Source organism: Thunnus albacares, chromosome 5 (assembly GCF_914725855.1).
Source record: "Thunnus albacares chromosome 5, fThuAlb1.1, whole genome shotgun sequence".
Lineage (NCBI taxonomy): Eukaryota > Metazoa > Chordata > Actinopteri > Scombriformes > Scombridae > Thunnus > Thunnus albacares.
In genome coordinates, this window is record NC_058110.1 from 7,438,777 (window position 1) to 7,465,165 (window position 26,389).

At 41.2% G+C, this 26,389-nt stretch overlaps 1 protein-coding gene across 7 annotated transcripts in view; it reads left to right on the forward strand.

Annotated features, from left to right (window-relative positions):
* LOC122982113 (plexin-A1-like) overlaps positions 1-26,389 on the forward strand; it is a 265,073-nt gene that overhangs the window by 149,700 nt on the left and 88,984 nt on the right. For 6 of the 7 annotated variants that reach the window (XM_044351146.1, XM_044351142.1, XM_044351141.1 and 3 more), the window contains 2 exons: positions 7,366-7,480; positions 23,226-23,426. In XM_044351146.1, coding sequence (XP_044207081.1) covers positions 7,366-7,480; positions 23,226-23,426 — 316 coding nt within the window. Of the gene's footprint in view, positions 1-7,365; positions 7,481-17,510; positions 17,623-23,225; positions 23,427-26,389 lie in introns of those variants that run through there. The other variant, XM_044351148.1, reaches the window with a different exon arrangement.

The window sequence follows — 26,389 nt, forward strand, 5'->3', positions numbered from 1 at the left end:
CAGTTATTACCGCAGCAGCTGTAACATAAACCCACATATTATACACCGCTCCCCCTCCGCCGTCACCTTTCACCTATGAATCTTTGACCGCGCCTGTAGGAGGCCGGGCGCCGGAGCTGCGGCGTTTAGATAATGGAGTTCTCCTCGTGGGCGTGGTGGGCGGGTTGAGAGCACAGAATCTCAACAGCAGACGCACAGACGTAACAGCACAGATGTACAAGCAGAGCAGCCCACAGGCAATCACCCAGACGGGCTCGTGCTCAACCTCACACAGCCTCGCGCAACACACTCAAAGGCGGATGCACCACCGGCATCACCAGGCGTACACATACAAACACACACAAACAGGTGCGCACACAGTCAGAAGGCGCATGCAGAGACAGAAGGCACAGACTTGGCACAGAGAATTACGCTGCAAGCTATTTACATACGCTGTTACAATATTAGAAATTTGCATTAAAAAGAGGTTTGGAATAGTTTAATTGAGCATGCGGGAGGAGGAATAATGCATCTTTAGAGGAGGAAGAGAAACAGGAGGGAGGGAGCGCTAGAGGGGAAGAGTGGGACAAGGAAGAAATTTCACTTTCCCTGAGAGCTGGAGAGGGAAAACTGGGAAGGAGGCATGAAGAGGGAAGGAGAGATATAAAGCTGAGTGTTAACGAACGAAAGAGAGAGATTGTGCCCATTGTGTCAAGAATAATGCGTCCCACACAGCTAAAAGGTTAGCACCCCAGCCTCAAGCCACCATGACCATTACAATATGAAAAGACTGAAATCCATGCAGTGAAAAGGAGCACTCAAGGGAGGGGAACAGCCCACGCTCCGGCCCCCAGGACGCGCTCTCATTTCCAGGCAGACCATTCACTGTGGCCTCCCGTTCAGAGAACAGCCACACATCACAACTACATTATCCACCGGCAACTTTTGGACACAACTTGTTGGAAACTGTTTAGACTTGAACTTTGTGGTTACATCAGCATCAAGTTGATTTTTGTGGTAAGAGTTGTTTGTCCAATTTTCAATCAAGTGTGATCCAGTCTAATTAAATGGGAGGTTGAGACTCTCAGACTTGCTGCTTTTGGACATTGCAATGACAAGATGCAATATCTTATAATGAGTCTGAGTCCCCTGTTGAGAATCTAATCTTCTCATTTGGCTCTTGTGCTGTATAACTTAATGATGTATGTATCAGTTTATTGCTGCTCACTTTGGAGCTTAATTGGATAAAACAGAGAGGCCTATTTATAGATTACAGTCAGTCTTAAGTGTCTTCTGAACACCGTCCACATTTGATACCTGGGAGATATGATGTCACACCCATCACATGTTTTAAGCAGAATCACAACATGCTTATAGCCGCTTCATCGAGTGTTTACAATGGATCTCTCAGATGATTCTTTTCGGTCAGCACATTATGGCATGTGTAGGTGAGCTTTGCTTTACAGGTTTAAAGACTAACCTCCTAATTAGGAAAAAACTGCAGCTTTATCTGTGACTTTATCCACACTGACCAAAATTAAATGAGCATATGATTGTTTGCTCCTTCCATACATGTTTTGTGGGGCCATTGCCTGCATATCAACAGCTTTGTTCCATCGATCTCCACTCGCTACAACAAAAGCCCGGAGAAGATGAAAAGGCGTTTGACCTGGCTCTGTTGCTAGGCCTTGTTAAATAGCAGGGGATTTTATTGACTACATTGCAGCAGCGCAGTCACTTACCCAAGCCAGTTGTCCAGGCATTGACAGCTCTACTGTAGGACAAGTCTCCACTGCCCAAGTGACCCAGAGGAATGCCACGATGTCAACACAGGTGACAGCTCGTGCGTATACATGTGTCTTAGTTTGTGGGTGTGTATCATCGAACTCGCCAGCGTGCATACACACGCCTGTGAATGTGCACGCACACGTCCCTGCAACAAGAAATCGATAAACCCCGGGGTTAATAGTGAGGAGGAACTGGCTCACCAGCTCTAGTAACAAACATCAGACTGTTAGCATAACCTCAGTCCACCCTTCTCCCCATGGAAATCCACTGGCATTGATTATAAACCTCACACTGCAGTTCAGTCTAGTCTCACTAGCTTATCACCATATGAACCCTCTTCTATCACTCTGTCAGTCCAATACAGCCGATTTTGAATATAACCCTCGAAAATCTGAATAAACCAAAGACAGAATGACAAAGGCAGAGCAAGGATTAGACTGAAATCCAATGAAAAGTCAGTCTTTTCAGCAGCAGAGTGGCATTGTGAGCTAAACAATTGCTTTTGAGTTTAGAGGACCCAGTTTTAAACCTCCATGGTGTCTCCTTAGTGTGGAGTTTTTACACCAGACTCCTCAGATCACTTGTTGGTCAAACATTGTAGGTGATATTGTAATATGTTCTTCCTTTGACTCTACTGTTAAAAAGTTTGATTCTTAAAAAGGTGTTTCAGTCTCCACCAACTCCTGAAAAAAATATGCTGATGCTGGAGAGTTACCATACAATGGGCTTATTGGAGTTTATTTGCTAAAAACAGCTGCCTGCTACTGATGGAAACTTTCAATGAGAGATGTGGGGGTGAACCATGCATTAATTACTGTATTGAGTCTGTCATTCCCTGTAAACAAATAAAACATTTCCCTAAGAATAAACCTTGGGTGACAAGGGAGGTTAAAGCTGCTATTAATAGGAAGAAAACGGAATTCTTTAGTGGTGACAAAGATAAGATTTAAATTGCTCAAAAGGAGCTGAAAGCATTAATCAAACAGGTTAAGTGTAAATATAAGGAAAGGGTTGAAGGACAGATGTGCGAATAGTAAAACAAGCGGCCTTTGGAATGGCATGAAATCTATTACTGGCTATGGGACCATTAATCCCAGTTTCCTTGGATCTGGATAAATGTAAATGAGACAAACCAGCTCTTTCAAGGTTTGATGAATTCGATTTTTCTGCTTCTCATGAGAACATCCTCTCGTCTCTTTCCTCTGAGGACTGTAGCCCAGCTATTGTTATTAATATTGATGCTGATGAGGTTCTACAGCTGTTAATGCGCCTTAAGGCTAACAAGGCAGCAAGCCCTGATGGTTTCCATCCACACACCCTGAAAGTCTGGGCTGACCAGTTGTGCGTAGTCCTTCAATCAGTTTTTTTTCTTTTGTCTCTGTCTTCATCAAAAATTCCAGTAATGTTGAAAACAGGAGAACATCTTGTCTTGTTCCAATCCCCCCCTAATCTTAGACCTATGGCCCTGACATCACACATAATGAAATGTTTTTGAAAAAGGGTTGATCTGGGTCACCTGAATAGACAGGTCTCAATCTTTCAATGTCCCTTACAATTTGCATACAGGAAGGGTGTGGGAGTAGATGATACACTAATAATAATAATGATGAGCTTTAAACTACAAAACACAACTATCACTGGGGTCTTAGATTATCTCTTGTCTCAATCTCAGTTTGTCAGGCTTGATAACAACATGTCTGACATTATCTCAACTAAAATAGGAACTCCACAGGGCACCGTTTTATCCCCCTAACCAAGGCAATGACCTGGCCCACAAAAGAGAGGTTGAATCATTTGTCAGCTGGTGTGATACATTTTTTTTTTTAAATTGAATGTTGGGAAGACCAAAGTGTTAATTATTGATTTCAGAAGGAAGAAGGAGGAGGTCTTCCCAGTGATAAGTAAGGGTCAGCAGATAGAAATTGTCCAGTCTTACAAATATCTTGGTTTCTACCTGGACAGTAAATTAAACTGGAAAAAGAACACTGATGTTGTACACAAGAAAGCTCAGTCAAGACTGTTCTTCTTGAGGAAGCGTAGATCCTTTTGATATCAGCAAGAGGCTTCTTCGTGTTTTTTATCAGGGAATCTTAGCTAGTGTCCTCTTTCATGCTGTGCTCTGCTGGGGGGGTTGGTGTGTGTGTGTGGGAGGGGGGCAGCATCACTGCGGATGATAAAAACAGGATCAATAAGATGATCATAAAGGCAGGCTCAGTAATTGGCCTTACCCCAGACTCATTTGAGATCACTGTAGAAAAGAGAACAAGGGCCAAACTAAAAGCGGTTCGCTATTTTGAAGGCCATCCATTACACAGTGTTTTTTACGGACTCAGAAGCTCATTCAGTGAGCGACTAGTGATGCCTCAGTGTTCTACTGAACGACTCAGAGGGTCTTTTGTTCCAGCAGCAGTCAGATTTTTTAATGAACACTTTTAGATGTGGTCTAGATTCATAGCACCTTTGAGTTGTTAATCATGTCTCAAACGGCTTTTTATGGAGTTCACTATCTCTCCTCCCTGGGAGGAAGGCTGTACCATCAGTGTATGAATGTGTGTGTGAATGGATGAATGTTGGCATGTAGTGTAAAGAGCTTTGAGTGGTCAGAAGACTGGCAAGGCACTATATAAATGCAGTCCATTTACCATCTATATTGTTTGTTGTCTGTATGAGTTGAATTGGTGGCAAATGAGTGTCCCCACTGGGGATTAATAAAGCTGTCTAGCCTAAATGTACCATAAAACCAAAGCAATGAACTTTCTTTACGTATGTCATTTAAAGGAATAGTTTCTCAAGTAGCTCATCTCACACTTTTATTACGACTTAATATGTTTTGGGAAATACATTTATTTGCTTTCTTGCAGAGAGATAGATGAGAAGATTGATACCACTCTAAGACATGAGAGTGGTATTGATCTTCTCAAAATTTCAAAACCTAGAAACAACCTCCTGCATTTTCTCCATAATCATTCTACTGTGAAAAATTGTTAATTAATGAAGCTGTAAGAAAAAATGTGTGAGCTTCTGGAGAAACCCCTGGTTGTGATTTAGCAAAAAACATTTTGATTAGAAATTCACTAGAGTTCAATTTGCAAAGTCATTTTCATTGTAAATATGATTTTAACTGCTATGAAAAATACTTTTGATGCTGTTTCCCCACAAATGTAGCAGAGCATTTGTAGAATGAGCACTAAAAAATAAAATATTAACACGGCAGACAGTCAGCAGTTCTGTGCAATAGCGTGAAAATAATTCTGAAGAGTGATAGCTGGATGATGGACATATACAATGGACATCACAGGATCCCAGTCAGTTCAGTAGGTGGATGGGAGTTGGAAAGCAGAGCCTGTGGGTGTGTGGGGGTTGAGTTGTAGGAGGCCTGATTGACTGCAATGACAGTAATAGGAGAGAGGGCTGACATAACTTATAATTAGAGCCTAGTTTTCTTCAGCCAGTTAAGTGAAATTAAGCTCAGAAATGGTGTAAAGACTACAAAGACTTGTTTTAGTTGAAAGAACATATCAAGGTCTTTTAGAGTTACCCAACGTGTACTTCTGTCAGTCTCTGTAATTAACAGGTAGCTTGTTTTCAGTATCTTTAAACTTTACAGCTGAAATTAAGTGGTTTTTCAGCTTGCCAAGAGCTTGTGCATTCCAATGACAAGAATATGACAATAACGATTGGGAAGTGGAGACTTGTTGTGTGATTGACAGAAAGCGGGGAGATGTAATACAGCACTGATATGAAAACACTTAAGGAAATTATGAAACAGACTATATGAGGTTTTCATGTCCATAAAGGAATCTACTGTATTGGTGCCATTATTAAGGTTTATTTTTACTTTTTCATTATGACAGCAACACTGTGTTACATTAAACAACTAATGAACAACTGTTGATTTTTCTTCTCGCTTTGACAATTTAAAGACCTAAACTAACCTTTGTATTTTTACACAACCTTTCCTTCCATCGTTTTTTTTCCCTGGTAGCCATGATAGCCTTGTTTTTGTCTGGTAATCCATGCCCAAATGTGTATATATTCATTTTGCTTCCTCAACTCCAAGGAAGAAAAAAGTGTGTTATATAAAAACAGGCTTATCTTGGTCTGCCAGCTTACTTCACTGTAAGCCTCCAAGCATGGAGAATAAGAAGGGAGGAGTGGATCGCCAAGGATTCTTCCCTGTTCTCTCTCGGCTGTTTTCAGCATCCACCCTGGCCCTCTCTGACAGCTGGAATAAAGTCTTAATGCATAAGGCCACAGTTACACTTGTCATTCCAACATGATTTTTGGAGATTTGGCCGTAAACATTTGATGTTGTGCAACTGCACCGATGCATGTCCACACATGACCTGTCAGTGTGTGATATGCGTCCCCCATCGAAGGTTTTCTTTTGATCTGTGTTTCCACTCTTCCTCCACTTGGCAACAGTTCTCCACAAGCACATCATATCTAATCTATGATGAATCCAGGTCATAGTGGCTGTGTTTCCATCAGTGCAGGTTTATGCTAGTAGTGATGATGAAATTATGAATGAAAGTTGCAAATTTTTAATGAAATTTCTTAAATTTTTCACTGAAGTACTTTGAGGTTTTTGAAAAAGATGTTTACTTGATAATGTTTGTGTTTGTCCTAAGTGCTGCGACCACAACCTCTGCTTTACACATTACACACCACGCATTGCAAGGTAGATTTATTTGAATTTATCCTCAGATTAAACGTGAAATATGGCTGACATTAAAGAATAATGACTTTCCCAGCACATTATACATGGAGATTTTATAATTTATCTTATCTTTATTTTTTAACAGCCTTTCAAATGTGCTACTTTTTTTTGTAAGTTTGTAAATAGAATATTTGGAATCCGGGAGTTTGATGGATATTTTTCACTATTTTCAGACATTTTATTGACTAAACAATTAAACAATGAATTGGACAAAGCAACTGACAGATCAGTCGATAATAGAAATAATCATTGCTTTGTGCTGAATTGAGGAAATGTATTTATTGACTTATTTTAAGTAGTAAAATTACTTCTTAGAAGCTCAATGAGCAAAATTGCATTTACAAATATGAGAAGGGGGAATCATTCAGTAACACATAGCAGTCATCACACACACAGACACACAAATACACAAATATTATTACAAAATATCTGTAAGTACAATTTTAAAGTCTCTCAGAAGCTTGAGTGTCTCTAACTTCAGTTTGTGTTGCAGTTCATTGAAATCAGCCTTAGGCAGTTCAGAGCCGTCTGAGGAACTTTTAAAGTTCTGCAATACACATGGCTTTTTAATTTGGACTCAACTAATTCATTATTAATCTGTACACCTGATATCTTACAGTTTTTTGCTGTTTCATCTTGGTTTCTTTGAAAAACAAAAACAGGGTAGTTCGTTAGCATGAGCAGTGATAGCCACCAAGGCTGACCAAGCAAAGAAAAGGAGAAGGGAATCTCAGACTTCATCAAAAAAATTGAAGGAAAAAGACATCATGCTACAAATTTGTGGAGTTTAAAATAAAAAAAAATGGCTGGTTATTGCTGTAAAAACGTTAACCCCTCACCTTTCACTCCTCTTTCTCTCACATTCTCACTCGCTCCAGGTGCCTATCCTGTGTGAATGGAAACTTCCCCTGCCACTGGTGTAAATATCGACACATGTGCACGCAGGATGCCAGCGACTGCTCGTTCCAGGAGGGGCGAGTCAACACCTCTGAGGTGAGGGTTTGAGTGTTTGTGCACACACACACACACACACACACACACACATGCAAAGCTCATAGAAAAACCACACACAAACATCAATGAGCACATGTAGTTAAACATGTTCTCACAAACACAAAGACGCAGATTCAGAAGCACAGACGCGACACATGAATAAATTGAATATTAATGCATGTGCACGCATGCACACACAAGTATATATAGTGTCATAGTAATGCCAAGGGTGCAGCTGGGAACATTTGAGTGTGTGTCTGTATGAATGATTGCTGCTGTGAGTGGCCCAGCAGCAGCTGTTGTACTCCAAGCAGCGCTGGATTTATTCACTTATAAACAAGTTGGGGTGAATGAGTATGCAAATGGAAGCACACACTACCGTACCAAATGTTATATTTGCATGAGAACCCTCATCTATCCCTGACCTGACTCACTCACACGGTCCCTCCATCTCCATCTAAGTCTCTGATTCTTACTGTCTTTAGTAGAAATTCACACAGACAAACACAAATTAACTTTTGTATCTTCAGAAAGATGCACTTAAGGAGCAGCCGCCTTCACTCCAGCTGTTTAGTCTATTTAAAGACAAACACTGAGTAGAAAATGACTTTTAAAAGGTGATTCTCTTTTCTTTCCTCTGACAGCATAGGTGAAAAATCTTATTGTATTCTATCAGAGTAACACTTTATGTATCGGATGGATACAAATACACACTGTCTCTCTGTCTCTCACCCAGACCTGTTTCTGCCTCTACTTACTTTTTACTTCTCCCTCTATCATTCTGTTCCTCACTCTCTCTTTCTTTGAAGAAAAAACTGAGATGATGAAAGGATTTAATCAGAAAAAAAACATACCGAGGGATCAAACTTAGAGTATTCGGTGTGGCTGGGCATGTAGGTGGTGTGTGTATTTGTGTGCGTGTTTATGTCTGTTTCATGTTTAAGTTTATATATATTTAAAGGGGTGTGTGTACATGTGTATGGGTATTAAAAATGTACATATCATGATGTATGTCAAAGTGTAATGATGGGTTTAGGGGATTGTGTGTGTGTGTGTGTGTGTGTGTGTGTGTGTGTGTGTGTGTGTGTGTGTGTGTGTGTGTGTGTGGGATGGATAACACTTGACTCCACATACCCTGTCATCACATGTTACACCCTCCTGTAAACACACCAAGGCTGACATCCATCCTCATCTCCTTTGCCAAACAAATTCAGCCTTCTTCTTTTTTTTTTTTTATTCCCTCCTCTTTTTTATTCTGATGTACTATCTTTTTGGTGCAGGCGTTGCCATGGCTACCAAGACACTTTGAATGTCAGGGGGGGTTTTTGCTGAATTTTGAATGGCACACACACACACACACACATCAGTACCATTACCGCATCCTTACTTGGATTATTGTTATTAAATGTCCTGATGTATCCTGACCAGGTAACGTTTTGTAGCAACGCATATGCACACTTGAGCCAACAGCGGTGGTTTGGTCGTTACGCATTTATCTCCTCTAGCCTTGATTTCGTTCAAATTTGTCAGTTCGTAGCCCCTGCTGAAAGCAATATTGCCCATCTCCGCCGCCTGAAAAAAAAAAGTTTCCCCCTGTGTCATTAGCAGACAGTTTCCAAAGTGATTGAATTCACACTACACTGGTTATCTTCCCAGAGGCATTTGTCATATTTCTTGAGGCTGACTTCACTTCATATCTGATAAAAATCATAGCATATGTGAATCTATGCCACAGGTAAATGAAAAGGAAAAAAAAAAAAAAAAATCACACTTTTTCTTCAGCGTGTGTGTAAACAGATAACCGCTAGTGTATAATTTTTTGCTTGCTTAAAGTAAATATAATTCTCCGCTGTCACTTCCTGGATATGTAAATATATATAAATCAGCTGTGTTGTGACAGCAGATAAACAGAGAGGCCCATTAGGGGCGACCAGGCAGAAAATTGCTAGAGTTGGAGAAACACTTGAGAAGGCCATCAACAGAAATGTGCATAAACACAAACAATGAGAGAAACAAACACCAGGACAAACAAACACAGAGACAAACAAATTTGCTCTGCTCCAATGAATCCCAGCATCGCGGCTGGTGGAGCCGACTGGGCCCAGGGGTTGTTTCAAATGACTTCATTCAGATTCAAGAAAAAGAAGAAAAATAAGGCAATAATAAAAAACCAACAGAAAAAGTAATAGAAAAACAGGTTTGTTTGCATTTATTTTCCCGCCTGCAAGCTTTACTGCTTATTCATTTGTTGATTGCAGTTTGCTCGCTTGTTAATTAAGCCGTTCATTCATTTTACATGGGGTTGCTTTTTACTCTGGATGTTTCATGTCCCAAATATGAATTAATGCAGGAGGTGACTAACAGTAGAGACACAAAATGGCTGCCGAGTAACAGCCTCAGATAGGAAGGGACTTATTTTTCTGTTTTTATGTATGTGTGTAAAACTCTACAACTCCATGCAACAAGAATTTAATTGTTATTATTGATATATTGTCTTCAAAAAAACATTCAGGTAGCACCGCCATCTAATACGACTGTGTTGAGAAAAGTACAGCCTAATAATTACTAGGTACACTAGGAGGATAAAATAATCATCGCCATGGTAATTTTAAGTTGTAAAGTGGAAACAATGTAGTGTTTTGGCGTCTGATAAACCATCAAACTCATTTAGACTATTTTTTTTTTTTTCTATTCATTTACTCCTAGTTTAGGAAAGTGTAGCTTGTAAAGAGTGTTTATTTAGGCTTGATGTGTTCATTAAGACGTAGCCTGAGTGAAGGTATCTGAATCTGTCAAAGTAAATGCTTGTTATGAGCCAGTGCTTGTTCTGCATCAGTCGTTCTGGAACTGTTTATTTTACTATCGAAGCACTGACCTTTTCACTGTGTGAAGCTGCAACTCACCAGCTCTCAATGTTCTGTGTGATCTTCTTTCTGTCTTTCTTTTTTCTCTCTCTTTCCTTTTTTTGTTCTTTCTTTCTTTCTTTCTTTCCGCCTTCCTTCATTAATTGTCTTTATATTTTTCTTACTTCATTCCTCAAATGTTTTCTCCCTCTATACCTTTCTTTTTCTTTCTTTCTTTACTTTTTTTTTCCCTTTTCCTCCTTTTTTCTTTTCACCCCCTCCCTTTTCCTGGAAGCCTGACCGCATTACACTCAGTGAACTACAGTATAGGTCCATGATGCATTGCTACTGCGCGGGGGATTGAACCCGTGGCTTTGTAGCCTAGCCTCATTGATAATCATTAGCAGGCTGTGTTAGCCTCTAGATGAACAGAAGGTGAATATAGATATGTGGATCAGCGTTAGCCTTCGTACCGCTAATTAGAGGATGAATCACCATGATGAGTGAGTTGGTTAGATGGTCATATGTTTTTGTCAAGTCACGTCGCTGGTGCGAGAGCGCATATATGCATGTGCACAAAAGCATAGGCCACAAGCCAAACCTCTCTACACACTTACTCCCTTAGTGTCACTGCTTATAGCGTTCTATACGGGTTTCCCTTTTTGATCTTGAACCCACTGAGCTCTTCCTCTTGTTCATCCACTCCCTCAGTCCCTCAACAAGTCAATTAGAAAGAGCCAGACACCCTCTCTTTCTGTCTCCCGGCTAAGGTTTTTCACAGTTGCAGCTTTCTTTCCATTGTTGCCGGTTGCTGGAGCTCAGGCTGGTACACAGCTCTGAGTTGCCCAGCTCGGAGGCTCTGTGGCGTGGGCTGGCACAGAACAAGCTTCCCCTTCTCCCTCTAGGTCTTTCTGACTGGGGGAGCTGCCTGCCACTGATAGACTCAGCTGTGTGTGTGTGTGTGTGTGTGTGTGTGTGTGTGCGCGCACACACGTGTGTTAATTATTCAAAGTGTATTAAAGCTTAAAGATGCATCTCCAGACGCCTCTCTGATCGTTGGCATGTTTAATGGAGAGAGACAGATGAGATGAGAAGCGAAAGGTGGAGCATCCACAATAAAACATACAGGGAGGAGTGTGGCAGTGGCCTAGTTATTAGAGAAGAAGCAAGCTTGCTAAAACAACCAGGGGCCTCGTTAATGAAACTGTGTGCACAGTCCATACGAAATATCAGGAAGAATGCCTTCTGCAAAAGAAGACAATTAATAAAGCCATGATTACAATTTCCAACATGTAGGTTTCCCTTTAACACATTTTAATCAGCCTGTAATTTGGCGCACAAGTGACAAATCCAGCCTTTGTCAGTTCCACATACATGCTTAATGAAATACATATAAACCAAATCTTTCTAGAGGAAGGTCAGAGGTCATTATAAGATGTCTTCAATTAAGTTTGTTTCAGGAAGCTTGTTTTATTTGTCTTATTGTTCTGGAATGATGGCAGAATGGATGGTGCATTTATCCAAATTGCTCAAGGCCAGTTTGTCAACAAGCTTTGTGAAAATTAGCATTCATTGAACATGTGGTTTTTTTTAGTTGGCATACTTAAATAAGGCTTGGAAAAAAGATTAAAAAATTCGGCCAGGAGTAAATTTGAAAAAGGGCGGAAGGGAAGATATGATATTGCAGGAAGGACATAGATGAAGGAAGAGGAATATAACAATAACAAGCACAGGGAGGAAGAGTCAGGCTGGTGAATTAAGAAGGAGAAGAGAAAGACGTCAGTGTTTGAAGGAGCAGCATTAACAAAACATTGAAAATAAGGAGAGGAAGGAGAGTGCAAGCCGGTGAAAAGAGGAGAAGGATGGAGGATGTGAGAGATGTTTAACCATTCAGGAGATGAAAGGATACTTGAGGGTCGTGACACCACCCGTGCTTCATGTCTCCTTAGTATCTACTTAATAATTCCATGTCATTTAGTTAATGCTATCTGCCCTAGTTTCTTCCTTTCTCAAAGCTCTGCTGCTGAAAAGCTTTTAATTGCATCATATGTTTGTCGTTAAGATTATCCTTAGAGCTACAGAACTTTCTATCTGCAGTACAGAAATAGGAAATATTCAAATGTCACTGATGATTTTCTTTTCTTTTACATCGTTACTCTTTACTTAGCTTCCATTCATTGCTTCTCCCACACAACGGGATAGATGTAATATTTTTTATGTAATAAACTGAGCCTTATGAATCCATTAAAAAGTCTGTACATTAGGACTTGTATCACTCCTGTTTTTCAATTAAGTTACTCATCTGACCCCACTTCTCCCTCATGCTTAAAGCTGGAATGCAGGACTTTTGTCTCCCCCCTCTGGCAATGAGAATAATTACAAAAACACTGTCGACACGTTCTCTGCCATAGCCTACTCCATCGCCACTGCTGCCGCTGTAAAACGGTGGATTGTTTCGAGCGTCACACAACCCCTGCAAAATGGAGAGAATTTGATTAATTTGGTTGGATTACATTTGGGAAGTCCAGAAGTGTTGCACTATTAAATTATTTTATCCCCATTCAATTTAGCACAGAGCTAACCGGAAGTTAGCTCGGCTTATGGAAGTCTGCATTCATGCATTCATCCGGCCAGCAAGGGAATGCCAAACCAGATAATGGATTAAAAACTCTGGTATACTGTGAAATACAGAGAGATTTGGCAGTGATAGGCGTAATCAGCATGATGTGAATTTGTGTGGCAAAAGCTGGAATGTAACAGATGTTTATTATATGTAAAAGTGCCGCACTGCAGGTTTAAGGCTTAATAAAATTCATTCCACTGTTGCTCTGAAGGCACAAGAGTAATCATATGTGGGAAATGAGTTTTGGAAGAGTTTTGGAATCTCACTGGATTCAGTGGAGTTTAATGGCCATTAAAACTGTTGAATCATGAACTGAGGAGGAGAAGAGGAATTAACAGGGCTATCGGTGCTCTTCAGTCCATTGTTCTACAGTATGCTTGCAGAAGTTTGTTATGAGTTTGTTTGTTGTCTAGTTTTTACCAGTTACTTCTATCTGTGTAGCAGCAAAGGGAATACATTATTGCTCTGTTGAATTTTAACCACTGTGTATAAGACTGGGTCGTGTTTGGAATTTTTTGACTATGGTGTCAGTAAAATATTGATACCAGGTATCAGATACCAGTTACCAGTACAGATACCAAAACAATACCCTACTTTGAGGAATATAAAGACTTTTTTTTACAATGCAAGAAATGGCCAAAACAAAATAGCATAAAATTAGTGTAAAATGACCTACATCAGGTCATATCTGATTTAAAAATGTATAAAGAAGACCTGACAAAGTATTCAATTTTGATACAAATGCTCCAAACACATTTTAACAAACAAATGCTTGGTCTTGGAGATGTAATCACCCCCAAGGGCGCTCAAATTCACACTCAGAATTATCTCGACAACAATTTTTGACATGTGTGCTTGATCTGGTGTCCATGTTGGTCTCAACCTTTTTTTTCTTGTGCATGATTCAGATAATACTGGTTTAGTTTAAAAAAAGGGTTCTTCACTAGATGATTCATTCCAGTACATAAAATACAAGGTTCAAGCAGTCTTTTTATAGATGAATCATATAGGATCCTTGTATAAGACATGCTGTCATAGCCATATCTACACTGTTCCCATAGGTTGGCTATGTTGTAGCAGAGTAAATTCCTTTGAGTTAGTTTCCCCTTGAGATGTGTGGAAAATGGTAATAAGTCGCTTTGATTAAAAATGATGAAGGTAATGCACAGACTTACACGCAGAACTTACATCGAAGTTTGGAAAAGTAGGTAAAATGGATGAATTTTTCCGTGGCTTCCAATAAAACTGTAATGAAGTCAAGACGTTATTTATGTTCATACGTTCATTTAAGTATCAGCATCTCAGTTCGTAACAGTATGAAGTTTTTCTGTGTTTTATCTTTACCGCTTCACTCGCCTCGCTCCATACCCCCCGTAGTAAAAGGCGGCAAGAGTGGGTGGACACTCCAAAAGGCTTCTAACACAGTTCAAAGTGTCTTTTATTGAACAGAAGAGCTCCTAGTCTGGTGCGATGGGTGCCTGCCCTCCTTCCACCTGAGACTACGACGGAGGAAGTTGCTTCATTTGAGCAAAATAGATGAAAAGTTCTCTTGTTGAAATGAAGCACAAGGGATGAGTCACAAACCTAGAATAAAAGATGAAACAGGACTTGCGAAGAGAAGCGATCTCTTTCAAAAGTTTATGGCCCCGGTGAATTTGCATACTAGATAGAGCTGTATCTTTTGTTGTGAAGTTGGCTGTGTTGTGCATCACTTAAACTTTTCTGACCTAGGACCTTTGGGACCAAGAATCTAATTTTCTTGTCCCAGGACTAATGGAGGAACTAAAACCCAAGAACATGAAGGCAGATGATGGGGAAGTCAGTACACTTATCATGGGCTTTTACACTAACCTTGAAAGGTCGGCTGATTCTTAGGTGGGTCACAGAAATCTCTTATTATTCACTGGGTCATGGTCTAAAATGGGTTGCGAGACTGCTTTTGGTCGGTTCCCACATGACAAGAAGCACTTTGTCATTTTCCGCACACAAGACAAAACTAAATTCATCAAATCTTGATCCTTCGGGCTGAAATAAAAAATATCAGTAGGCTGTATTTAGTTAGGCCGTCCCGAATAGCGTTTTGTTATCTGTCATGTATCTACCGTGTCACCCTCAGAAATACACACTCACAAACAGATTGTGTATTTTTAGAGGTCCTATCGATCCACTAGCTGATGCTTATCGGCTACATCCTCCTCTTTGACCATCCAGACCTGATAGCATCCAGATAGACACACAATCACACTTGGTCATCAGAGATAGCACACAGAGCACTGCTATTCTAATGGAGACATGTGTGATGAAGAGCTCTATACAGTCTATGGAGTAGAGGTCTTTCCCCCGTAGGCACGCTGTCTTTTCTGTAGCTTGCTACAAGTCTAGAAGTGGGACTGTTGGACACATACAGACGATGCTCAAACAGTATTAGAAAATGTATGCTTTTTGTAAGGTTTTTTGGGTTTTGTTGAGGTCTGATCCATACTACAGATCGTGGTCCTGGGTGACCATCCCTAAACTCCTCAGACATTGCAGTGGCTCATAAAATTTGTTACAGAAAATCATATTGAAAATACAAACTCACCAGATAGGAGGCAATTCTCCTAGCAGTGTACTTACAGTAGCAAAAAACACAAATTACTCTGACAGAGGAAGATCCTTTTTCTACTGTAAAATCCACACAAACTATGTACAATCAAAAACAGACCAATAGTTTTTTGCCTCACCCACCAACTGGAATGTTGTTCAGCAGCAGTGCACCACAAATCCAATGATTTTCTATATCTTCCATGATATGACAATCCTAGATCAGAGATACAGTAGGTTCTTTCATACAAGGTAATATAAGAGTTAAAAATAGCAGTCACGTAAAAATTAACTGTACTTTTGCTGCTTAACACCACCCTCCTGGTGCTTAATGCAGCTTAAACACACTACCACACAACAGGGATTGATATGTCCAGTTCATATAAGCTTCTTTAGTTGCACTCTTGTCCCTGGAAGGTCATTTCTGTGAAGAAACTTCCAGTGCACAGGAAAGGGGTGCATTTTATGTTTGTGGTTTGTTTGGAATAACAGAAGAAGAACAAAAGTTAGAATGAGGTGCTGAAATGATAGAGCACCACCTAGAGAGACCAGAAATGTCATCAATCTTAAAACTATTCTAAGTAACCCAATAATTGATCCGTTTTTGGACGAACAAGTGTTTTCTTCAATTAGCCTTGGTCATAGGGCTGAAAAAGGTCCTACATTGCTGACAGTACTGCACATACTCAACCAGACTGCCTGAAAGCAGTACACAATCCACATATGAAGCATCATTATTCTGTAGCAGCAAGAGCCAGAAGACTATGGGTAGCACGACCCGGCTGCTGTGCTGATAAATATCTGTTTATGTCTGGCCTTTGTTTGACCTCTCCTCTTGGCTTTTTACATAAAAAAAGATGTACAGGATTCACTACATAGACAGCCTCTAGGGAGGATGTTATATTGTGTAGCAACTGCTCTGAGTATAGCAGAAATATCTGGATGTCGTGATGTATAAGCTGATAAAGCTCTCTCCGTTTTGACCTGTCTTCATTTTCTATGGGGTTGTAAGAGACAGGCACTGATAAAGAAAAAGAATTTGTAAATGAGGAGAAAGAGAAAGAGAGATGTATCTACATGGGAGGATAAAATGTTTGAGCAGATCTATACAGATAGAGCCTTATGACCTGTCTGTGTGTTGATTGAATGGAAAGATCTATAGGGATTAGTAGCATACACCATTGTACATTATTGTGGTGTTCTCTGCTGTGTGTGTGTGTGTGTGTGTGTGTGTGTGTGTGTGTGTGTGTGTGTGTGTGTGTGTGTTTCTTTCTTATGGATTTATTCTCTACGGGTATAACTATATTAGTGTCTAAAACTGAGACATTGCTCATGAGATGACTCTTCCTCTCTCTCTCCTCTGGGAAATGTGGTCATAATATCAGGTCCTTTCCTTTCTCTCTTTGTGTGTGTGTGTGTGTGTGTGTGTGTAACAGCACTGGTCGATGGGGTCTTGCCCCCTCCTTTCTGAAATGGTTCATTGGACTGTAACGCTAATCTGTGGGGACCCTCTACACTGTGGTGACCCCCCCTGACACTCACACACATAGACAAACACACAGAGTCCCTCATCCATCATACTCGGAGGTTGTCAGCGCCTCAGTGAGGTGGCCTCATGGGTGACAGCCACCGACCAATCAGGGCTCTCGCCTCAGCTCTGACATCACCGTAGATGTGATGTCTCCATCCAGATAGAAAGTAATTAGAAGTGAAGGAAAGAGTGTAAACAGATGATATGATGGCCTTGGGTGTGTCAGAGGTAAATATAGATGAAGTAAATGCCATATTTCTTTCTGTCTCAACCCTCATATTAATTAACTTTTTTTCTTTCTTTCATTATGTTTAACTGGCTCACAAACAGCAAAGCATCAGGATAGTTAAACTTTCTAAACATTATACACCTGCCTCTGCTCATAAGTGTAATGTGTGTTTCTCATCCTTTTATTCTCTGTCTCACTGGCCCCTCTGTTTGTTTTGATAGCTCTCTCACGTTCCCAGTGTTCGACTCCTAAAACATCATGTCCCAGCAGCCAACAGTGAGTGAAGGAGGAAGGATAAAGATGACAGAGTAGAAAAAGGGAAAGGAAACGCAGGTGAGGAAAAGGAGGCTATGGAGAGAGGAAAAGTGATGTATGGAGAGGCAGTAGAGCCTCCTAGTCAGCGGGAGTTCATGACTGAAGGTATAATCCCAGTTAAATAAACAGCAGAGCAGCCAGAGGGCAGGAGGGAAGATCAGATGAGGGTTTAGTAAGAAAGTGCTCCATGGAATATTCTTCATGGCTTAAGTGTAGGAAATGAACATGACCTAGGATACAACTCTCTTAATGGCCACCAAAGAGGTGAAAATTGTAAATAACGGTGCGTTCATGCCTGCGTCCATCTAAAATCTTGTTTTTTGAGGGGGTTTTTTTTTTTCAGTATAAAGCAGTTTACATAGTACCCTCATTCTGAGCTAACTGACCACCGGGCTTGAGTTGACACCCCACCAGGCCTAAGCATCAGGGAACTTTTAAAAAAAATGTATTTTAAGATGTTCACTAAACTGTAGCATAGCTCCTTGAAGGAATAGCTTCATATGTAGTGAGTGTTCAATCGAGAGAGAGAGAGAGAGAGAGAGAGAGTGTGTGTGTGATGGTGAGCCTGCAGCGACCGGAGCAGAGAGGATGAAGTTAGCAGTATAGCTGTGAACGGCGCAGCGTGTGCACAGTTCAGGCTATTTGTCGGTGAATAAACGCTACATCTCCTCAAGACCTAAACCGAGTTCCCATGTCTTGCTCGTTTCTGCTGAAAACAAGCACCGAGACCCGGGGAGACATGAGAGCAGCTGCTCGCTAACAGCTATGTGTGTTTACAGCAGAGAGCAGGAGAGAGGACACACTCCGCCACTCTGTGCTGCAACTCCACCGCTGCTGCGGACGGTCACGAAGCAGACACTTTCAGTCTATAATTGTAGCGCCTGTTGTCTGAATAATTATTGATAACACTCTTAGAGTTTTTTTTTATTTGATGAATGTGGGCGCTGATATGAGAAAATGAACTAAACGGGTTTTATTTATAAGTCATCATTACAAGAAAATACATTTTGACTTGTCATAGCAGGAAGAGCAGTTGAAACTAATGATGTTAATGATGGCTCTGTTTCATTTAGTTTCAGTATTCTAGTGAGCACAATACTTGGGCCTGATGCATCCAGAATGAATGCAGTCATCGTTGTTGTTATAAATTAAAGCTGCTATGAGACAGTAACACCCTACAATACCTCACATAAAAGTTGAGAGCTTTCAGTGCACATACCGGCATTTCCACATATATCTAATTTCTTCCAATGTGAACAAACCACAAACTCAAAGATCAGGCATGTTTGATATACAGTATGAATTTGAAACATGTTTTTGTTTTTTTGTCAGCTCAAACACACTTGGGAAGTCAAACATATTCTGAAAATGTTGCCTCGGGGTCCGAGGAGAGGTGCTGTCTCGAGCCTAAAGATACCAAAAGCAAGTGACAGAAGAGTAATAGAGATTTTAAATTGGGAATATCGAAGACAAACTCAGACCAATTCTGCTGAAGGCTTAACCTTCCTACCTTTGATCACAGTGTCTGTGTTTTTGGCCCCAAGGCTACTGTAAAACATTCCAACTTACTGCACAGAGCCAGAGGGCAAGATTTAGCTTCGGATCGGTGTGTGTGTAGTCGTACGCGGGCGACGATCAATGTGAATGTGTTTGTTTTGTGCTTTTATTTTATGTGCATTTTGTGTATATCTATCTAAATGTAACATAGTGTGTGTGTGTGTAGTGTGGGAATTAGTTTGGATAGATATAAGCGGTGTGTATGACTCCCATGTCGCAGCGCTCCACCCCCTGCCTCCCTCCGTCGGGAACTTGACCTCCTCGACTCTCATCCCCCACTTTAATAAACGAGTGGATGGCTCCCAAGACCTCGCCTCGCCTCCTCATCTCCTCCCCTTCTTCCTTCTCGCTTCACCTCTCCTCACCCTTTCTCATCCGATGGTTTATCTCTGCTCACCCTCTGCATCACTGTTCATCCCTCACTTACACTATAATAAATCTAGAGTGTGGGCGTTTGTATTGGGGGAAGTTTCCAGCGGCCGCCGGGGGCAGACTGGTTATACTGGGACACTCGTAGGTGTGAAACCATATGAATGTGGAGGGGCATGCTCAGTTGACTGTTATCCCTGGGTAAAATTAAGGTTACAAAACAAGGCAATGAGAGAGAGACAGAGAGAGAGAGAGAGAAGATGTAAAGAAGATCAAGTGTGAGCGAGAGGAAGAAAGAAAAGAGAGGAGGGGTAAAAGCGAAGGATTAGAGGAATCCCCCAGGTAGAAGAGATTGTTGTGTCTCATTGTGTCGTACTGCTCCGCTATCTGATGCAGACTCAGCTCTGACACCTGTCACCACTCCTAATGAAACAGCTCCCACAATCCTCTGCTCCCAAATCTTTTGTTCCCTCCTTCCTTTGTGTGCGCGTATACGTGTGTGTGCGTTACCTCTCTCTTCTCCCTTCATGTGATCGCGAGTCTTTGCGCCGTATATATAGGCCTTCTGTGGGATATTCCTTTGCATGTGTGTTCATGCATATGTGTGTGTGTGTTGTACACATTATCAAGTTCCTCAGAGGAATGTGCTTTTTATCCTGACTCTGATGCATCAGTAATAAGGAAGAGATCTTAGGAGAATGTGTGTGTGTGTGTGTGTGTGTGTGTGTGTACATATTGTTGAAGCAATAGGGACCGGCAGAGAGGCACAGATGTGAAGTGGTTTCAGTGTGTGTGTGTGTGTATGTGGCAGCCAGGTAGGATTTCCATGCGACAATTGGAACAGATGCTCGATCGTGGTCCTTCCAACATTAACAATAACTGCTACTTCAGACTAGATACTCTGCCATCTAGTCAGAGTATCTAGTCACACACACACACACACACACACACACACACACACACACACACACACACACACACACACATATACACTTTCCCTTTTCCCTTCTCAGCGTCTTTAGTCCTGTTTTCCATTTTATTAGAGGCTAGAAGCAGTTCATTAGCGGTCTGTCGCCATCTGTGAATACTTTAAACTTTAACTGTCAGCCTCACTAATTGACAATCTGCTTCACTGGGCTCACTGGCATTGAGTTGATCTCTTCTCTGTCTGTGTTTCCTTATTTCTCTCCTCCTCCTCCTCCTCCTCCTCCTCCTCCTCCTCTTCTTCTCTCTACTCCATCGCCACATTCACATTATGTCAGATTCTCCGTAAATGTGAGCTTCTGGCTGGGAAAAAAACCTGTTCATCCCAGCCTCCTACTGGTAATTACAAGTAGGATGTGAGAGTTTTCACATTATCCAACTGGTAATTTATGTTCCAACATAAAATGGAACAAGACAAGTTGGCAAGAATATCAGTTACTATCAAGTTACTGTTCAAAACATCTAAATGACACAGTCTGCTACTAAAAACAGGCGATCAATATATGTTGTAGTTAATTTACGGTTTGTTTTAAAGCTGCGTTAATTGATTCTTTTTTTCTTTTCGGCCACTTCAGGGCAGCAGAATGAATTGAAAACACAACACTGACATACGATCGCCTTATTATTGCCTCATTTTGCCAGCAGCTACAGACCTTCTCGTTAAAAACAGGTACCTGCTGAGGCTGGAAACAAGTTTGATGAGAGTGGAGTTTATGTTCACAAAAACCAAAAGACTTAGCTAAAAGAAGCTGAAAGTTGTCAGATGAGTTAGCGTTAGAATGATACATTACACATTGTCTTTTTTATTTCTTGTGTTTCATGTCATGTCAGTACCCTTTTTAAACTGCAAACATGTCGAACTAACACTTTTGAAAATGCTCCTCGTATCAAATAATCTCCACATCTTGCGGTTTCTCCCCCTGCACTCTCCCGTATGGCATCAAGCGCTACCACCTCTGGCTGTTGGAGAGTGCTCTATTGTCATGAAGGGAACAGAAGTGTCTCTAGATGCCATTACGGCCAAATTTCTCTCTCCCCTCCTCATCCTCTCCGCCGTTCCCAGGCCAATCTGCAAGTCATTACCGATGCTCCATTAGACAGTAGCTCAGCACAGAGCAAACTCATATCGAGCTCACTCTGCAGAGTACGAGGCTGTGTGGTTTTACTTTAGGTATTCATTCCTGATTAAATATAATGCAGTTTCCCACTGATTTATCATTTGATATAAACGTTCTATCCTAATAGGAAAATTATAGTTTGCTTAATGGTGCTAAAAGTGTAATATGATTAAATTTATAAATTCTAGTTTGGTATTTGTACGGTCTTTATGATTATTTACTGTGTCTCCAGATGAATACCAAACACACATTAGAGGATATTAACTATTAACAGTGGTAATTATAGCCTTTATGATATTGCAGAAGCTCATTTTATCCACTTACACTGCAAATCATGTCTTAACAAGTCACAGTCTTTTAGTCAGTTTGGAGTTTTCTACAAACAATAACTCCACCATCTTTGGACAATACATAAAAAGCAAATATTATCAATAAAAACACTTAAATAAAGCTTGAAATTAGTTCTATTAATGAGTGAAATTCTAAAGTTTGTGCGACTTTTTTTCTTGCTTTGAGAAAAAATAAGAAGTTAAGACTTCCAACCTACTGATAGAAAATATGCTGTACAGTAAAAGTAAATACTGCAGCACCAATCCCACATATGAATGTGTTGTTATGGAACCAGTTTACAACACAGCTTGACATACAAATTCATTCTAGCACATGAGCGGTGATGTTGCATGGATTTCAGCTGACAGCTGCATGTTGTCTTTTGATTTACTCTGGGCTGAAAAAAAAAAAAAACCCTTAGAGATTTCAGTTATTTCCCTCCAATTAATATGATGCAAAGCTACTGTTCTAGCCAGTTTTTTTTTTTTTTTCATAGATTGAAGAGCAGCGAGAAACTGCTGAATGGAAGCGCTGACCCCCCAGTCGTCTCCCTTTTCTAATCCGCCAGACTAGCTGTTTTACAGTACAGCATAGTAGAATTAACACTGCCTGTGTCCCTCAGAGACGCTGCCTCAGGCTTTCATTTTTGTCCACACAGAAAGAATTAGAATATCCTTTGGTGTATTCTTTTAGGCAAAAACATGCTTAATATCCATAACAGCCTCATTAATACTGGGAAGGGTTTGATTCCAAAACGCCATGTACTCATCTTGACAAGTAACTGCCACATTCAATATTCAGTGGTTTAGAAATAGGACATATTGATCCTCAAGAGTCTTGATAATTTCTAAGTGAGGTTTTAGGCTGCCTGATTCTTCAAACGTATTCCACCATCAGAACAAAGGATGCTGGAACAGTGTTTTATGTGGTTGGATGCTCTTGGGAGGAATAACAGAGTGATTCACAGTCATGGACATGAGGGAGTTCTGTAAGGCGGTGATGCCAACATGCATTTAAAACCATTTCTAATTCATAAATATTACTTGTCAATTAGTATAAATAGACTTTTTAATGCATCTCGGAGTATATTGGATCTGTATTTTTCCTGTCACTAGCAAATATGTCAGTTTTCCTTTTCCCCCTTCTCCCGCAGCATGTCCTGAACATTCTGTCCAGCCGGATCCGCATCCCGCTGAGAGCTCCCTCTTTCTTTTCCAGTCATGTGTCTCACTGTCTTTATTCTTATTCTTCTCGTCTCATCAGGAGTGTCCTCAGATCCTGCCCTCCACCCAGATCTATATCCCCGCTGGAGTCATGAGGCCGATCACCTTGCTGGCCCAGAACCTGCCTCAGCCGCAGTCCGGACAGAGGAACTACGAATGTATCTTCCACATCCAAGGAAACACACACAGCGTCCCGGCTCTGAGGTTCAACAGCACCAGCATACAGTGTCAGAAGACCACGGTAAGACACACACATTCGAGACGTCATAGAGCTCTGCAGGTAAATTATAGCAGCTTACAGGGGTGTCCCACGTGTTATTAGACTGATTACCATCTCAGCCAATCCTAATCAACTATCTCTCTGCTCCCACCAACCCCAGCTGTTTGATCTGTCAACAGGAGCTCCGTTCAGTACATCCATTCGGCTTTAACCATTGTGAGGCATTACCTCTGGTTAGCTGCAGAGACTGACTAGAGCGGTGTGGCAAAGACTTGAAACCGAGGCGTATGGCCACAGGGTCTGACTGTCACAAAGCCACTCTCTCTTCATTCCCGCTCCTCATTCCTGCCTCTCAACCTTCAGTCAACCTGTCACCGCCAATAAGGAATGACCATTTCAGGAATGTCAATTTCCTCATGCTCCTATTGGGGCACGAGGTAGAGGGGAGGCATTTTAACAACACCAATTACGACTCGCTTAACGAGACATATGATTTACATGCGAGTGGCGCACCGAGGCGCTCGCTGACGGTGATGGATCCGATAGCAAGTCCTCGCAGTTGAAAGGCAGCGGGAACCAGTATGTGACTCTGGCAGCTTCACCAGCCGCCTTTTCTCCAGCCTGTCACACACTTGTCAGGGGCTCCGGGTCATTTAGCCGACTGCCGCATTACCGCTGGGCTCAGGAACACGTCTCTGATTCGAGATGGGGTTTGAGGCCACTTGCTGTTTTCACTCACTCTCTCCTTAGAAAGGGAAAGAATGAGCTTCAGCGATCCTGGAAGTTGTTCTGCCTCTGATGTTAAATGGTAACAATGGGAAAAATGGTTCCGGGGCTGTCGGAATGATGGCTCCCGCAGTTCTTTTGTATTTTGGAAAGGTAATTTGTGTATATTTAGCGGGTTGCGTCGATGCGAGTGTTCTTTGAGATTTGACTTTTAAGGTTGTTATTAAGGGTTTTTTTATGCGCCCTCAATGACCTGACAATTTGAAAGCCTGTTGAACAGAGAGTGAGGCAAAAATAGTAATTGCTGCACATCAAGTTGAATATTTGAATAAATTGGTCAAAATCATAAGCACAATTCTGTCGCTAAAGGAACTCAAGCCTCTACTATTTAATGGCTTTGAATGACAACTCCATATATCATAAGTCCTGACTTCCATCTTTGAATGTCTAAATAATGTTATGTAGATAAACAACAGATTACTCTAAGACCAGTTGTATGTTAGTTATTCTTGTTCACTCTCTGTTGTTTTTTTTTTTAAGTGTGTTCTCAAAGCCTCCCACGCCTCCAAACACCAGCACTTACTCCTCGAAACAGCAGCGAGCAGTTCGCATCCCCAGTGTTTGACACACTCACATACATTCATTACTACACCGGTACGACTGCTGAGAGTTGCTGATGCTGGAGGACAGAGACCTTCCTCAGCAAATCTCTGGTTCACTGGTAAACCAAATGGACACGCACGCACACACACACACACACACACATGTACTCACATTCATTTCTTCAATCCTCGGTGCACTCTAATGTTTTCTAAAATCCCAAAGTTCTCTTTGCAAAAGGCAGGGAAAATAGTAAACACACAAGCCTCAATACAACTTTGCAGCTGTTTATGAAACTAGACGTTGGGGGCTGAAGTGTGTGTGTGTGTTTGTTTGTTTGCGCACGCCCATAAGTACACATCCATGTGGTGCTGTGAGCGAGTAAACCTCCTTCTCTCCACCCCCCGCCTCTCTCCTCGTCAGGTGGGACTATGATAGGATCCAATTAAGGGAGCTGTAGATAAAATGATGATGAATTTCAGTGGTGTGGTAGACTGACAGACACACACACACACACACAAGCTTGTGAAAAGCACTAAAACAGAAAAGATGGAAGCAAAAAGACAAAGGAAGATAGAGCCAAAGAGGAGGTGAGGGAATTAGGAGCAGACAATGACAATGTAACAAAGAGTGTGATGGAGGAAGTAGAAAGAGGACAAGAGAATGAGGAAAAATAAAGAAAGACAGAGAGGAGGAAAGATAGACTAAGCTCAGCAAGCAGACTGGGGGAGGGGGGAACAAACAAACGAGGGAGTAACAGATGGAGAGAGAACGTATGTGGAATATAAAAGATCTGCATGTTTGAGAAAGTGATGCTGAAAGAAAAAGGAAATCATGATCTGTGCAAAAGTGAAAGTGCTGAGATGAACTAGAACAGCAGAGTGTGCGGAAGGACAGTTGGGACAATGGGGACGGCTAACAAAGTTGTTCAGCCATGCAAAGTTATGAGGTTGTAGAGTTTTTAGGCGAGAGGAGACTACATTAATTATCAAAGGAACCGCAGGTGTCCGAAACCTAGTAAACCAACCTTGTTTTACATCCCAGCACCTGTTGGGAAAATCAGGGCGGAAATATCAACACAAAGACAACTAGCTAACTATGATGCTGTGTCTTAGTTATGTGGCAGCATTTTTATTATTTTTTTATCATTATAAATCTATTAGCATACTTTTGAAACCTGCTTGACTAGCGTTATAGATGACGGTGTACAAACCAACCACAGATTCTGTCAGTGTTACATTATTCCTGCGTGGTAATGCAGTTAGAGCGCAGACCGATTTATAAAGCCTACATTGCATAACCTCCGTAACTTTAATAAAATGAACGCTGACTCAATGTTTACTGTGATGGATTATACAAATGAAGCAAGTTTCAAGTCCGCTATTTGATTTTCACACCGTACAACAAGCTGAAAATCACACACTTTGACGAACGTGGCCTCGGAAAGTGGAGACGGCGATCGCTTTTACGCACTGTTGCCTGTTTACACGTCCAGCAAACATTTGGTGTTTGGTGCTTCTGGCCATCTGATAAATGTAAGTCCAATATTTACTCTCCTTTTAGCTCTGTTTTGCTTTCCACAAACTCCTGAGAAAAAAAAAAAAAAAGTCTGGTTCTTCAGCTGCCTAATCCTAACATGTTTATTGTTGCAGCTTTAA